Raw genomic sequence first — 15,639 nt, forward strand, 5'->3', positions numbered from 1 at the left:
TAAATAGATTCAGAAAGTAGGTCTTTATCGTTCGTTATTTTTGTATATGAAAAATTGCTATTTCTTTTAAATAAGTAAAAGTATGTAAGCATGTAGGACAAAAAAGTATTTCATTTAATAAAATGAAAGCTAAAGGGTAATTTTATTGATACGTGATCTACATCTCTATCTACAATAAACAATTCGTAGGATGTTTGTTTGAAATCGTATTATTTATGTCATTTTCAAGATCATTTTTCAAAAACATCGATGTACCAGTGGCGGTTGATACCTATAGTAGAAGTTTAATAAGAAACCTGAGTAACCTTTTAGACCAGAAGTGTCTTTAGTTATTTATTTATTTCATGAAACAATCTCATGAAGAAGTACATCAATTAGTTCATCATCATAAGGTCGTTAGTTATAAGACTGGTTGGACACGCACCTCCACTCTTTCATATCCTGAGCTAATCTTTGCATTTCCTTAAAACTAAAACATCCCACATCCTTATCTATTTGCGAGCAGTAATTTAATCTAGGTCTACCTGTACCCCTCCTAACTTACGGTTCTGCCTCTAATACCTCTAGACCTTCATACCTGAGAAGGTGTCCTACTAACCCTTCTCACCTATTTTTTATTGACTTCCAAAGAGTCCTCTGTTCTCCTATTCTTTCTAATACCTCTTCATTTTTAACCTTCTCTATCCACGGTATCCTCATCGTTCGCTTGTAACACTTCTACCCTTTTCTTTTCCGCCGCTGAACCTTTCGCAAGTATAGAAGTGACTTCTTTTAATTGAAAGCTACTCGATCTTGCCCTATCCTCTTCACTTAGTTGTAGAAAATTAAAAGAAAAGGACTTAGGCAGATTGTACACCTGAATACTTTTTTCAGTCTATTTAAATTTGAATATCCAGAAAGTAGATGAATATGGCGAAGATCGCTGCCTCTGTAATATATCTAGAAACTATTTATAATCTTACAAAACGTTTATTTGTTTGCTTTTGATAGCTATAAAAGACCATATACTATACATACAAAAAAAGGTTAACTCATTGCGCTAAAATTAGCTTAGTTCCCTATGAATTATGAATGTGTTTATAATAAGCGATACATATAAAACTCGCATTTATTCATTCTATAGGCTTAATGAGGATTACGGGCTTAATTTTAAATTACTTCAGTTTACGATTATACTGATCTACACCTACATGTACTCATGCTACTTTCTACGTACAGGTGTATCACTTCATTGCATTGTCTATTATTTTTAGTTTTCAAATTTTAAATATTATCTTAGGAAATACGAGTGCTTGGTATCACAGCAGGACATTAAGGAATGAACCTTGTATATTATTACCTTTAGGTCATTAGAATGAGTAATAATAATGAGACTATTTTAAGCGAGTCAATACAGGTCAGCAATATAAATCGCGACTTTATAAAGACGTAAAGTATTGGTGATCACAAGCAGTCATGAGTTTCCAAGCCAGGTGTGCTTTGTATCTTATTTCCATAGTTGTATGTACAATAGAGGCAAAAGTTTTCGAACGGTGTGAATTAGCACGAGAACTGCACGGTATTCACGATATACCCATAGACCAGCTGGCTACTTGGGTTTGTATTGCTTACCACGAATCTCGATACGACACTGCCGCTCGAAATCCAGGTAGTGGTGACCATGGAATTTTTCAAATTAGTGAACATTATTGGTGCTCCGCTTCTGGTGATGACATTCTAGCCTGTGGTCTTCCTTGTTCTGCTTTCGAGGACGACGATATCGAAGACGATGTCATTTGTGCACGGAGAGCATATCGCCAACACCAGAGGCTAAGCGGAAATGGATTTAATGCATGGTCTGTTTATCGTTATTATTGTTCAGATCCTATTAAAGTTGACAAATACATAGCCGGATGTTTTGGAAAAGAAGATCTTACACAAGGTGTTACTTCAAAAATTTCAAATGGAACTAGAGTTCCTAAATTAATGTTTTTTATACGCTTCAAATACACCAAGCATTTCGAGGACTCGTACGCAACAACTCCAAGACCGACTTCAACAACTACGAACAATGCTTTTCCTAGTTTTATCCCTGTGATTGTTCCTCAAGGTTGTTACTCCTGCAATCCAATTACAAACTCAACATCTCACAATCATTCCCATCACCATCATCACCACCATTACCATCATGTTCATATTCACAACGAATCTTCAATATTTAGACCTAATGTTAGTTTATCTTCACCTTCTAATAACCACTCACTCACTGTCCTTTCAAAGTACTCAACAGGTTTCTGAATTAACAACTTCCTATAGGCCTTCTTCAGTAACAACTCAGCAAACTCCAACTTCAACTGTTTCTGGTAGTTCTTCGTCGACAGTAGTGGTGGTAAATCAAAATCCGACAACGATTTCTACTAATCGTCCCTTCTCAACATCAAGTACTATTTCTACTACTTCCGCTACATCAATAACCAGCTTACCCTCTCGTCCATCTACGATTTTGGGTTCACACCATTCAGGAAGACCTCAGCTAAACCAGCATCACAATTACCACCTTCACCATCACACTACGAAAAAACCTTTTCATTCGAAATCTAAGAATGAATTAACCGGAAAACAATCTGAAGAAATCATAAAATCTTTGAAAATCGACGATGTACCAAGTAGAAGTGCGACAGAGGCACAGCAGTTAAAAAGTCCTGTATTTCAACCCCTGGTTTCTTATTCTCAGGTTAAGGACAGTGATTATATATACTCTCTAAACTCTAATGGGTTTAAACTAAAATCTATTTAAATTTGTTAAATGCGTATATCTATTGTATTTCTTAATTGTAACTACAATTCAGTATACCTACTATTTATAAATTGAAATAAAAACTGAAGTTAATTTTGTATTTAACTTTAATTTATTCAGTTCAATTTAAGGAATATGCTTTTATTTATATTATTTTGCTTGATTTACTCCTATTAATATGTATATTAGGGGAAGAATTACGAAAGTGTATTAGTGACTAGAACTTTTATTGATATTTGACTTTATTTTCTTTCATGCTATCGAAGATTTATTGGCTTTTGACATTTAAACAGGTAAATTAGAAGCCGTCTGTCTCGAGGCGTTTCACACATCTACCATATATCGAGATTAAAGTCATTTCTCTACAGCACACATTATCGATAACTATATGTATCTTATGAACACGCGTAAACACAGAACATCTTCATTTGCATAGCAGAGATTATTAATTCGCTAATTTCTAACGTGCGCTACCTGACGGTCCTCAACCGTTTACATATGAGCGGGTCACTAGTACTTAAAAACCCGCAACCTTGTCTCAACACACCAGTCATGGCTATTCCTCTTGGTACAGTAATTCGCGCTTTCAGTGCATTCTCCATTATCTTTCCCCATTTGGTTCTATCAAAAGTGTTTCGTAGGTGCGAATTAGCTCAAGAGCTCAGAAATGTTCACGGAATTTCCATGAACGATTTACCCATGTGGATTTGCATTGCTCAACACGAGTCTCAGTTCGACACTTCCGCCAAAAACGCAGGAAGCGGTGATCACGGAATTTTTCAAATAAGTGAAATTTACTGGTGTTCCGCAACAGGTAAAGGTTTATACGAATGTGGTCTTCCTTGTTCAGCTTTTCAAGATGACGACATCACCGACGATGTAGAATGTGCTAAGAAAATTTATGATGAGCATATGAAGATCACTGGAGATGGTTATAACGCTTGGTCGGCTTATGCATCATTTTGTAAAAACTCCACCAGATTGCCTCTGTACATTGTCGGTTGTTTCGATGAAGATAACTTTATACAGTACGAACCGGAAGAAGTTAAATCATTCGAAGGATTCCGGAAAGCACCTTTCCGTCAGCCCCCGCAGTATCCTTATCATCCCCATTTACAATTTTTGAAAATCGCCAATTATGCTCATCAGAAATTAATGTTTGATCCGCCGTTAATAACAACCATCTCCCCACCAAATGCATTCAATGAATTTATTGAAACTTCAGAAAATGAAGTAAAAAGTCAAGGTAAACAGGTGTATGCTAAGCCAAGAGGATATTCAACTACCAGCAACAGTTATAGCTTGCAGAACACTTTTGGAACGAATTATCAAAATCGACGATTTAGCAATCCGCGAAACTTTCCAACGACCTTCAGACCTGTCTACAGAGGACGAAGCAGACTAAATAACCAATGGTATCGATCGGAAACAGAATCTCCACAAATTTCTTTTTATCCCACCATAAGAACTGGTCGTACAAGAGCTATATTTCCAACTACTTTTCCACATTCATCTTCTTTATTCTTGGATACTAAACAAAATTTTCAGCCAGATTTCTACGATTCTTTTGGGGACGAGAGTAGAATAGACTCAATCCCTTTTCAACAACAAATATCACAAGGTATTCCATCGGCAAAATTTTTAACAACAGAATCGCTAAAACATCATCATAGACCTATCAAAATAAAACATAAATTTACTTCAAAATTCACGTCATCAACACAACCTGTATCACAATTTTCTTCTATAGCAAGCACCCATTCATCTAGCATTGCTTCCATAAGTTCTTCTGCTGCAACGTCTATCATCCCAAGTTCCACTACCCCTAATTCTACTACTTCAACTTCTATTTCTTCAGGTTCAACAGCAACAACAACAGAAAGAACGTCAACAGATGCTGAAACAATCGAAACATCTCCTGCTACTGCGAGTACAAGCTCAACCCCATCTTCTTCAACTTTTCGACCGATAGAATCTCCAGTTCCAGTACGTCCCAGTGAAGTCCCGATTCACGAGTTATCGGTCACTAGTGGTCGACCATTTAAGCATAAACCTATTCGTACTAAAAGACCTCTGTTTGGACATAACCATTTCCATCATCAGTATGAAAAAGCTGACAACTTAGGAGAACGTTCAAGTCCTTCATACAAAACGTTAAAATCAGATTCAGTTACAACGACAAATACACCAACCGTTGGTAGGCATAATGATCATTTCTTTATCAAACCAGGAACAGTTTTTGCATCTGTAAATGAAGGTGGATATCTCTTTTCGTTAAATTCAAATGGATTTAAATTTTCGTCGTCGTGAGACCTGTTATATGCATATGTTGATATGTAACATCATCACTTATATTGTAAAGTAGGTACGCACCTGTTTACATGGCCTTCTGAGTAATATACTCAATGTTTGTAATACGCACTAATGATTAGTATAATCATTACAATAAATTAATAATTATGTTATTTAATGTGTACCTACATAGGTAGATTTCACGTTTATCATGTTTTTTATCCATGACTTAATTACATACATACTTAGTAATGTTTTATATGTATTTATTGTAATAAATGTAATTATTTATTGCTGTGCAATATAACAGCTTTTGTATTAAAATAAATTTCGCAATTATTTATTTTTCCTGTAATTCATAATATATCGTATTAAACCAAATTATATAAGACGATAGGTCTATGATAAAATAGAAATTGGAAAATAAAAAGATGTAAACTTGTATTTCTATCATTTATAATAATTTAGTCAGAGTCATATTAGAGACAAAGTTAGATTACTGTTCGAAAAGTTAAGTTAAGGATGTGGACTGTTCTACTTTTAGGGATATGCGAAGTTTAGGTCAGGATAGGAAAGAGTGGAGGTAAGTGTCCAAGCAGTTTTAGGACTGACGGCCTTATGATGATGATGAAAAAATTTTCTTTTGATTATCGCGTATTTGTTAATGTACACTCTGTATAACTTAAAAGGTAAATTATAAAGTTTTAGACAAAAACATATGGACAATCCAATTTTAAATTTTCTAAAATTTACATATAACTGTAGTGATACATACTTTGAAAATTTAAAATAACGGTTTACCTAATATATGTTTTCTTGTGTTGATTTCAAATGTGCTAGATACTACAATTTTCATAAACTTGTTAGTATACAGGGGGTTTTCGATATATATATATTTTAATGTAATCCCTGTATATCTGAAGACATTTTAATTTTCTTCTTCTTTTTTGATATTAGGAGATGATGAGATAAGGAGAAAATTATAAAAAATAAAGTAAATCTTACTTGATTTTCGTACGTGAAAATAGTAATAGGGAAGACATTTGAATGAAATTTTTTGACAATTAAAATAGTTCATTAAACAGTTACGTGTTTTATGGTTTTTATTGTGCATTGAGAGGGATTTGTAAAACCGACATGGGATATTCTTGGAAGGAAAGCTATGATCCATTCCGTATCTGTAAGGGATTACTGTAGACATCTTCCCTACAAATGCCTACAAACTGCGAAATTGAAATTAATAGAACAAAACAAAGATTCATACACACAATTTAAGTGCTGCGAAAAAGAACGCTTCAGCCATAGTGTTATAAAAAGAAACGAAAATTAAAATTCTACTGCACATCGAAAAAAATTGTTGTGATTCGACGAGAAGTGCGTAAGAATGAATGAAATTTCCTAGACATAAGTCATAAAACTGATATAAAGGTAAAACCTTTTTTGATACTTCTTCAAGGCTTGGGTATTATTTCCACATGAAAAAAGTCATAATAGATACATATAATTTAACATCTATTTTTTTATAACTTTATTATTTAATATTTGTCTATACGTACACTATGAAGAAGAGAAAAAAGAAGAAATTTAAAATATGTATATGAGTATATACAGTATTTCATTTGAAAAGAATATTTCGAGTGACACCTCCCTCCCACCCTTGTATAGGTACCAACAGGTTTATAAAAATTCTAGAAGTACATTCGAAATTACCACAAACAAAATATCAAATTTAATGATAAAGAGGATGTGTAACAATATAGAAAACTCTCTCACGAACAGTATACATATATCATTAACTTTGTCAAATCCATAGTCAGTGATGAAGTCCTCATTCCGGTCAAAAAGCAGTCGTCAGTTGGAGCTAAGTCCTGCTAGCCAAACGTTAGGAAGCAACTCCGCCCTGATTCGGGTCAAAGGACAGTCGTCAGTTGGAGCTGAGACCTGCTAGCGAAACGTTAGAAAGCAACTCCTTTTGTTTTGTTTAGATTATTCTTGAGGAGGGGAAATCTTTAAAAGACACCTACAGAAGGGAGGTAGTGTCGAATTTTTACTGACTAAAACCCCTCCTCGAGTGGGAAATCAACCCCAAGGTTATACATCCTCGGGGAAGAAATGGAAAGGTAGGAAGTGGAAAAGAGGGTTGAACTGGGAAAAGGGTTGAATGTAGGGAGGAGACAGGGGTGTTTGAAGAAGAAAACGCAGAAAATAGATGGCCCACTCGAACCGAATCAGGGCAGCATCAGTTCACCTACTGGCCGCGACTTTACCAATTTATTGAAAGCTTCATTCCTAAATTACAAACCACCTACAGGGTGGACATAGGCTGTTGTAAAATTAATCACTCTCATTCGCTCATCGAAATTGACATTGTAATTCTTTTTTTAGTTTAAGTTTTAATGGGGAAAATTGTTTTGTTTCTTTCTGTAATTGTTAAGATACCTATAGATAGGCAATAGTTTTCTTATTGTTTGACGTATGTTTTAGACACGATTTATAAGTTTGTTTATGTGAGTATTGGATCATTGAGGTATTTAATATTATTTGCCAATAATAAGTATTACAATTTATGTTACCCGCTGTTTTAAAAAGTGACTTATTTATGTATTATTTCTATTTGTGTGGTTTTCTGAGGTGAAAAGCGAATATCCCACACAAATATACACATAAAGATCTATAATAAATAATACCGACAACTTTCAAAACGCGGGTATAAATAATGACATTAATAAAATTAATTACTTTTCTATGTAAATAGTAAAAGCGAGTATTTTAAGATTTACCTGCCTGAGATCAGATAGAAAAAATAATGGTAAAGGTTAACGGTCATGATGATTTGTCAGTGAACTTTGTAAAAAGACGTAAAATATCATTGTTGGCTTTTGTTTGTAATCCAATACGTTAAAACAAAGCGCCAATTAATGTGGTTTTGTAAATATGTTAGTTAGTACCCAATAGTTTCATCGAACTCGTTGAACAAACAAAAATATATACATACGAGGTGTGTAAACTAAGTAATGAGACTGACAACAAAGTGATCGATCTGACAACACAGAAAACCCAAGATTTGGAAGGAAACATGAACATGTGATACGTTTTCAGTACAAGTTTGAATTTGCTGAATTCATTTGTTTGTATGTTACTAGCTATTGATTTTGCGAAACATATTTTGCAAATACGTTTTAAAAGTGATTGAATTTGAATTTCGAGCAACGGTGTTCTGTCACGCTTTGTTTAACGTCAGACTTGGGCATAGTGCAACGGAAATTTTTACTAAACTTTAGCAGGCTTGCGGAGATAGTGTTTTGTCAAGAGCTCAGATTTTTCGTTCGTTTAAGGCATGTTCAGAGATGGAAGATGAACCACGTAGTGGTAGGCCTTCAGTTTCAAGAACCGACGAATATGTCAACAAAATCCAGGATCTTGTTGGAATGACCGGAGCAGTTGAATTTGAGTCACATTATAGTTCAACAAATTTTAACCAACGAATGATGAGAAACATCTACTGAGTAATGGTTCAAAAAAAATCTTTTGCAAGAACCAAAAGATGTCAGGCCTTGACATATTAGAATCGATTGGAAAATGATCCCCATTTTTGGAACGTTATGGATGACGAGAGTTGTATTTGAGTACGATCTGAAAACTAAGTGCCAAAGTGTGGAGTGGCTCACCAGGATCTCCAAAGTCCAAGAACACAAGAATGAGCAAGTCACAAATCAAAATTATGGTAATTTGCTTCTTGGATAGTCAGGGAATCATCCACAAACAGTTTGTTCCTCAAGACCAAACCATCAATCAACACTTTTGTCGAGAGGTTCTTGAAAGACTTCGCAAACGGTGTTATGCATATGAGACCAAATATCAAAAACAACGGGGTGTTGAATCACGTAATGCGTCATGTCATACAGGATTTACGATAAATGAATTTTTGGACAGTAAAATCATTCCTCTTGATCCTCTGTTTCCATATTCGCCGCACTTGACCCTTGTGACTTTTCCCTCTTCCCGAAATTGAAAACTCACCTTAAGGGATATCATTTAAAGACATTCAAGTACATTTAAATGGCTCTAACCAACCAACTGAAGGCTATTCCAGTATCCGAGTTCGAGCACTGTTATGAAGAATGGAAGAACCGTCTCCTCCGCGCTGGTGGCTTCTAATGGAAGTTATTTTGAAGGAGACAATGTTGAATGGAATAATTTTTTTAAAAAAAATCAGTCTTATTATTACTTAATTACTTTTCGCTGTATTCTTCTTTTATTTCAATACATTTTTTACATCATTTAATTAATTATGCTCTTAATCCACTCAAATACGTATTATACCTGAAGTCTTCTAACTATTTTGGTGACATTGGTAGATGAAATGTTTTATGCGAGTCTTTTCCATGTCTTCTTCACTCTCGGATTGTGCCTATAAGAACACATTTCTTATCCATAGTATCCATAGACTGAATAATTCTCTGTTACTCTTCGCCTTCTCCAAGTTCTTCTTCTTCTCGAAATTTCATCCTTAGGATCTGATACCTCGAAATCATGAAATGAAAACGGAACCCTCACAAGATCAACTTGTTCACCATCTATCGATTCACTTTACTGATGGTCATCAAAACCTGTAGGAATCTTCTGGTTCACGTAGAATCTTGAAATTTGAAACAAAGCTACGTACGTCTCACGGCACAACAGCACAAGTAAAATAAAGTTCCACCAATCCTTAATTTTATAAATATTATTAGGTGAGAAACATAATTTATTTTAGTTTGATCGTTCATCAGACATTACAAACAAACGTGCATTAAATGTACATAGGTAATAGATAATTATCTCTCCCAGTGAATCTTATCTTTCACAAATACTGAGGTTAACGTATTATAAAAAATGCCATGATTCTGATTTGGATTCGTTTTGACTCCTAACATGTGTACATATCAAAGCGAACAATATGTTTTATCGATTTTATATAGATAAAGATAAGTTTAAAAAGATCTTTGACCTTGATCAAAGACAAAGTAGCCATCGATTTTTAGTCCTTGATAATGATTTTTTATAAATTTCTATACTTTTATTTAGCCCTGTAAAATGTATTACTAATTCTTACAGTCACATCAAACATTAACTTTCTGTTCTCAATAACCACTTCGAGAAAAGTCCTCTGACATATCGACTATTAATTTGATTTATTAAAGTAAAGTGTAAGATTTATATGCGTGCTAGTATTGAATGTAAAAGTGATGAAAAATTGTGTTGGAGTTTTCATAATGAATCCATTCGAAAATTTTAATATGTATGTGAAAAAATTAATTATTCATTTAATCAAATATACAGGTCTTTAAACCATTAGCTATAACAACGATGATTGTGAATTTAAGTAAAATATAATATATTTGATAGACAAATGATAGTCATCAAAGGGAGTGTTCGACTTTACGTAAGCCGGCTTAGCTGGCGAAAGGGTTCAAGGGTTCAAGGGAACGAGGTATATTATAAATCTTACGATAGATATAAACTACAAAATAATGGAAATGTTTTCAAAACAATATTTATAGACATTGTATTAATTATGGATGATAATGTATTATTGGTGCTCATTATCGTCACCAATGGAGGTGTTCTAGTATGCACAATAATATGAATTTTTAGAACTAGATACACTTTCAAGTAAACTTTAAGATTTTACGGAAGCAATAACTATTACTCCTTGGTGGACTTGATAAATTAGAATAACATCTTGACCTACTTCCTACTCTTAGATTTACACATACTTATCATACTGTAGCGAGCACGAGCGTGTTTGTGTGCGATCGGGCATACGTGTGTGTGAGCGGCTTATCGATTCGCCGACTAGCCGCGGGCGCCTTTCTTCATGTGCGCCGTATCTGTAAACGTGTGTGTCGTATCTGCGTTCCGGGAAAGCAATTAAACAGTTCAAAGAAAACGAAACTTTTCCGGACTGCTGGAGAAAGTTCCAGAAAGGACACAAAAGAGTATATAAAGGAAGAGACGATCGCCGAGAAGGAGTAGAAATAAATAGACCGTTGTAGAAGTGAATCTAGAAATAAATTGACAGCGCAGTGAATAGTGATATAGTAACAGTACTGTAAATAAATAGAGTAATTTATCACCTAGTTTTTGTCGTTGTGAGTCTTAAAAGTTAATTTGTTAAGCCCACGAACATTACAATATATTTGATTTGTTTTTAACTTTTGGGTACAATAAAACTCTTCTTATCAAATCGAAACATATTGCTTGAGTTAACTATTAAACCATCTAGTAAATCAGTTCACTTCAGTACCTGAAGAAGGTAACCTTGTTACCGAAAAGTGCTTCAGACAACTAAAGGGTCATGTTTTGACGTTGGGGTTTGAGCTATTTTGTTTGTTCTCCATCTAGGAAAATTAATATTGTAGTGTGGAGTCTTTAACATGAATTTATTAATAGGTTTGTACACAGTAACACAGTTTACAAAATAGTTTATAGTTAACATTTGTATCATTACCATTGAATCAATTATTAAGCAACTTCACTTAATTTAAATAATCCTGAAGGTCCTTCAAGTTAAAATTTTATTGTAACCGTATGTTGTTGTCAATTTGGAAATTGTATTACATATTCAAAGAATTTCGGATTATTGTGCCCATCTCCTCCTATTAATCTTCCTGTTGGGTGTAGAACAGAAAAATCTATATTTGTAAATAATAAACTCAGTGTATATCCTTTTGGTGGGCGAATTTGATGGATTTGTTTTAATCCTAATGGGCGTGCAAAAGAGTCTCTCAGTTATGACCGAGCGGCATGGCTTAGCATTCGGGAGGACGCCGGTTCGATTCCGGGTCCGTCTGCCTTAGTCCAAGTTTTTCTGTGGTTTCCTTGGATCACTTAGGTAAATGCTGAGGCAGTAATATTCCACAGATAATTTTCCATTCTCTTCTGTCTTCATTTCGTCCGTCTCATCTTTCTCACCCGAACCACCACCCACCCATTCCCACAATTCCTGAAAGCAGGCTGAAGAGGGCCTTCCGCCCTACCTTCCGGCGTAGCCCGGAGGCACTGCCCGCCCACCAGCACTACTAGCTGGTGGGAATGAAACACCCAAAAGTTAAAAAAAAAGTTAGTTTTCTCTCAGTTAGACAGCACTTTCTTTATTTCTTCGGTCTGCTGTCGAACTTTGGTGGTTTCTTGGTTTGTTCCCATTTCGTGAATGCAGGACAGTCACGATAAATGACAGGATGAGCTCTGTTACAATTTTCCATACGTGCTTTTCTTCTTTTCATTTTTTGCAATCTTATGTGCTCTGAAGCTGTGTACACTTCGTGTATGGTCTTTATGTGTCATTGGCTTGGTCTTCTCAGGTTTTTGTAGTTTTCGACATTGACTTGAAGTTCAGAGTAGGTTGACGTCTTCTTCATTTCCGTTGAGGGTGGTGACCAGGACTAAAGGGATCATCATGAAACGGGATTTCATCAAGTCGTTAGTGTATATACCTCTTGTTTAGATATGTCGCCGATGGTTAAATCAATCGGAATTCTCTTGATCACTTTCTGATCGGTCGGTTTGCAACATTTGCTAAGGTGTAATACATTGGATTGGCTCCAAGAGGAGGTTGATTATTCTTATCATGGTCCTGCTGTGTCCGTGAACCTGATTCTGTCTTTTGCGTGGGAAGCTCTATAAGACACAACTTGATGATGTTTCAGGAGCTTGCAGAATCAGTTTAATTCTCACAAAAACTGGTGGAGGTATAAATAATTTCGGTGTGTAGTACTTTGAATTACTTCATGGTCTGTAATGTATCTGGATCTAATGCTATAGAACATCACTCTCGTTTTCTCCCCTGCTATCGTTAACATCCATAGTTGAATGACAGAGTATTAGAAAGGACTGCAGGTGTGGTCACTTCGAAAATCGAATACTTCCATAACTAAGTTTATGAGGCAATTTTAGTTTGTAAGGGTGATACTTGGTCTTCGTAAAGACTGGTGTCTTACAAACTCCTTGGTTCCCGGCGTTAGCAAATTACGATTTTCAATTTTCTTATTTTTAGAAATTGGGAGCGTTTCTCATTAAAAATACATTTACTCGCATGATTTTGCATTTTGTTTTGAAGATTTAGTGAACTGTAGGTGAATTTTTTATTTTTTGGATGGTATTGCATTATGTAATTTAGTAGGTTTACAGGCGAATGATGAGGAAATTGTGGATAGAGAAAGTTAGAAATAAAGAGATATTAGAAAGAATAGAACAGAGGATTCTATGGAAGTTAATAAGAATTAGGCGAGATAGATTGTTGGAACATCTGCTTAGGCATGAAAGTCTAGTTATAGAAATACTAGAGACAGAAAAGGAGTTAGGAGTGGTAGAAGTAGACTTATACTGGATTACTGTTTGCAAATGGTTAAGGATGTGGGTTGTTCTAGTTTTGGGGAAGTGCGAAGATTAGTTTAGGACAGGAGTGGAGGTGCGTGTCCAACCAGTCTTAGGACTGACGGCCTTATGATGATGATGATGATGATGATGAGTGGAATTTAAAGAGGTAATTATTAAAACCTTTTGTGAAATTTAGAAACGGTCAACAATTATCAACACAGCTTTTGTTTAAAAAGTCTGATTGCATAGCCTGCTAACTTCTAGGTATGTAAGTAGATATCTACCAAGTAAAAAATTAATTTTCAAAAATATGTATAAGTAGCTATAATTTCTAAGAATACTTGAACATTTCAAAAATACTTTTGAAAAGCATTTAATTTCAAAATATATTTTGATTAAGTTGAATTTCGACCCATCATTTTATTTAAATAGATAGCGTCCCTTAACATCTTTTATTTTATTTCTTCGTTATATTAGCAGCTGATTCCTCTATATTCCTGGTAACTGCGCCTGTTTCATAATATAAACTTGAAATAAACAACATACGTAAATGTCATTATTATCTTATTCATCTATATGTTTTTATATTTGTTTTTAAAAAATATCAAGTTCGTAACGGCAATTTCAATTAAGGATAATTATAATCGACTACAATACCGGTAATGTTTTAAACAAAGGCTTAATTGTATGCTATTTTAAGTTGATGGACGTTTGAAAGAGCAGACGATAATTTATTCATAGCCATGATGTAAGGTTATAGTAAATTAGCTAATGAAATCTTTTTTTTTATCATGATTATACAAATGTTATTTTGGTAGTTGCATTTGTCATATACGGTAACTTTTGATATTTTTAGAGGTTTGAGAGATCATAATTATGATAATATGTAATGGAATGCTAAAAGAGTCAATTGTGAGTTACAAAACGCAATTATCAAAAATAGTTCTTATTTGTTTATACATATTTCATTTTCATGGATGATTTTATATATCTGTAAAAGCTATAATAGTATATGAAAATGTAGATAATAGTAAATATGGATTGTTAGATTCCAGATGACCCGTCTCTACTCTTCTCTCACATCAGTCAATAAGTAATTTTATTCAAAACATTCGTATTCTCTGCTCGTCTAGTTACTTAGACAGATGTTTTTCAAATACCTTTTATTTGATACCACTCACGACTGTGCTCGACAAGTACTCGCGAAATACTCGTCTGCAAGTTGAAATTAACATCAAATACTCAAGTCTGCAATTCTTTGGAACTATGAAAAAATTAAGTTTCTAAGTCAACGTAATCAAAAGGTATGACCATTTATGCTGCATATTTTGACACTAAGGAACCAAAACTTGCAGGGTATTTCCCGTTGACGTATATAGAATCATGAAATTTATCAAGAATTAATGTGTTATGGCTCAAGTAAAGGGAAAAATCCGAGAATCGTAAATTTGTAGTTACTACAAAAAAAAATTTTATTGTAATATTGTAATATTATACGTATTGGGGACTGGTTTTTGGAGAAAACTTAAAGTATGACATCTATATACATAAAAGAAAGTCGTGTTAGTTACACTATTTATAACTCAAGAACGGCTGAACCGATTTGGCTGAAAGCTGGTGGGGAGGTAGCTTACAACCAGGAGACGGATGTAGGATACTTTTTATCCTGTTACTATGGGGAGGGGGAGTGATGAAGAGGAGTTGCAATGTTTAAACAGAATATGTATTATTTGTAGTCAGATTTACTTGAAACTTGGTCCTAATGGTCTCTCATTTAATTTTTGAAAGACCTATCTCGACATTTTAAAAAAATTCAACCTCTAAAGGGGGAGGGGCAAAAAGGTGTTGCAATTTTTGTTTGGGACATACTTTACTCATGGTTGAATTCACTTGAAACTTCGTATATATGCTGTTTGATATTATTAATCAAATGAAAAGAGGTTGCAACGTTTCCATGAGCTACATTTTATTTGTACTCGGATTTACTCGAAGGTTGCTCATTGTTGAAATTAAGCAAGTACGTGTTTTGGCAATTTTTGAAATTCAACCCTTAAGGATGAAATGTTGTTGCTACGTTTGTATTTGAAATCTAAGATGGCGACGTTACATAAAATTAAAACGTTGTAAGGGTGAATTGGGAGTTGAAAGGTTTTATGGAGAAACAATATTAATTTCTGCGAGCGAAGCCGCGGGGAAAAGCTAGTAATAGA

General features: G+C 34.4%; 2 protein-coding genes across 2 annotated transcripts; both read left to right on the forward strand.

Annotated features, from left to right (window-relative positions):
- The first annotated feature begins 1,235 nt into the window (after nucleotides 1-1,235).
- On the forward strand, nucleotides 1,236-2,277 carry LOC112906652. Its single transcript, XM_025981214.1, has one exon. The coding sequence runs from the start codon at nucleotides 1,456-1,458 to the stop codon at nucleotides 2,275-2,277; it is 822 nt and encodes a 273-aa protein (XP_025836999.1). The 5' UTR covers nucleotides 1,236-1,455.
- Nucleotides 2,278-3,289: 1,012 nt separating this feature from the next.
- Nucleotides 3,290-8,985, forward strand: LOC112906653. The gene is made up of 2 exons (XM_025981215.1): nucleotides 3,290-4,706; nucleotides 8,813-8,985. The coding sequence occupies exons 1-2, from the start codon at nucleotides 3,329-3,331 to the stop codon at nucleotides 8,983-8,985; spliced, it is 1,551 nt and encodes a 516-aa protein (XP_025837000.1). The 5' UTR covers nucleotides 3,290-3,328.
- The last annotated feature ends 6,654 nt before the right edge of the window (nucleotides 8,986-15,639 follow it).

The sequence above is a fragment of the Agrilus planipennis genome, unplaced genomic scaffold, assembly GCF_000699045.2.
Source record: "Agrilus planipennis isolate EAB-ADULT unplaced genomic scaffold, Apla_2.0 scaffold9, whole genome shotgun sequence".
NCBI classification, from domain to species: Eukaryota; Metazoa; Arthropoda; class Insecta; order Coleoptera; family Buprestidae; genus Agrilus; species Agrilus planipennis.

Excerpts from the sequence above, each read along its gene's own strand:
- LOC112906652 (XM_025981214.1), top strand. The coding sequence starts at position 1,456 with ATGAGTTTCCAAGCCAGGTGTGCTTTGTATCTTATTTCCATAGTTGTA.
- LOC112906653 (XM_025981215.1), top strand. The coding sequence starts at position 3,329 with ATGGCTATTCCTCTTGGTACAGTAATTCGCGCTTTCAGTGCATTCTCC. Across the intron at positions 4,707-8,812 it reads AACATCTCCTGCTACTGCGA|TCAGGGAATCATCCACAAAC; the intron begins GTACAAGCTCAA and ends CTTCTTGGATAG.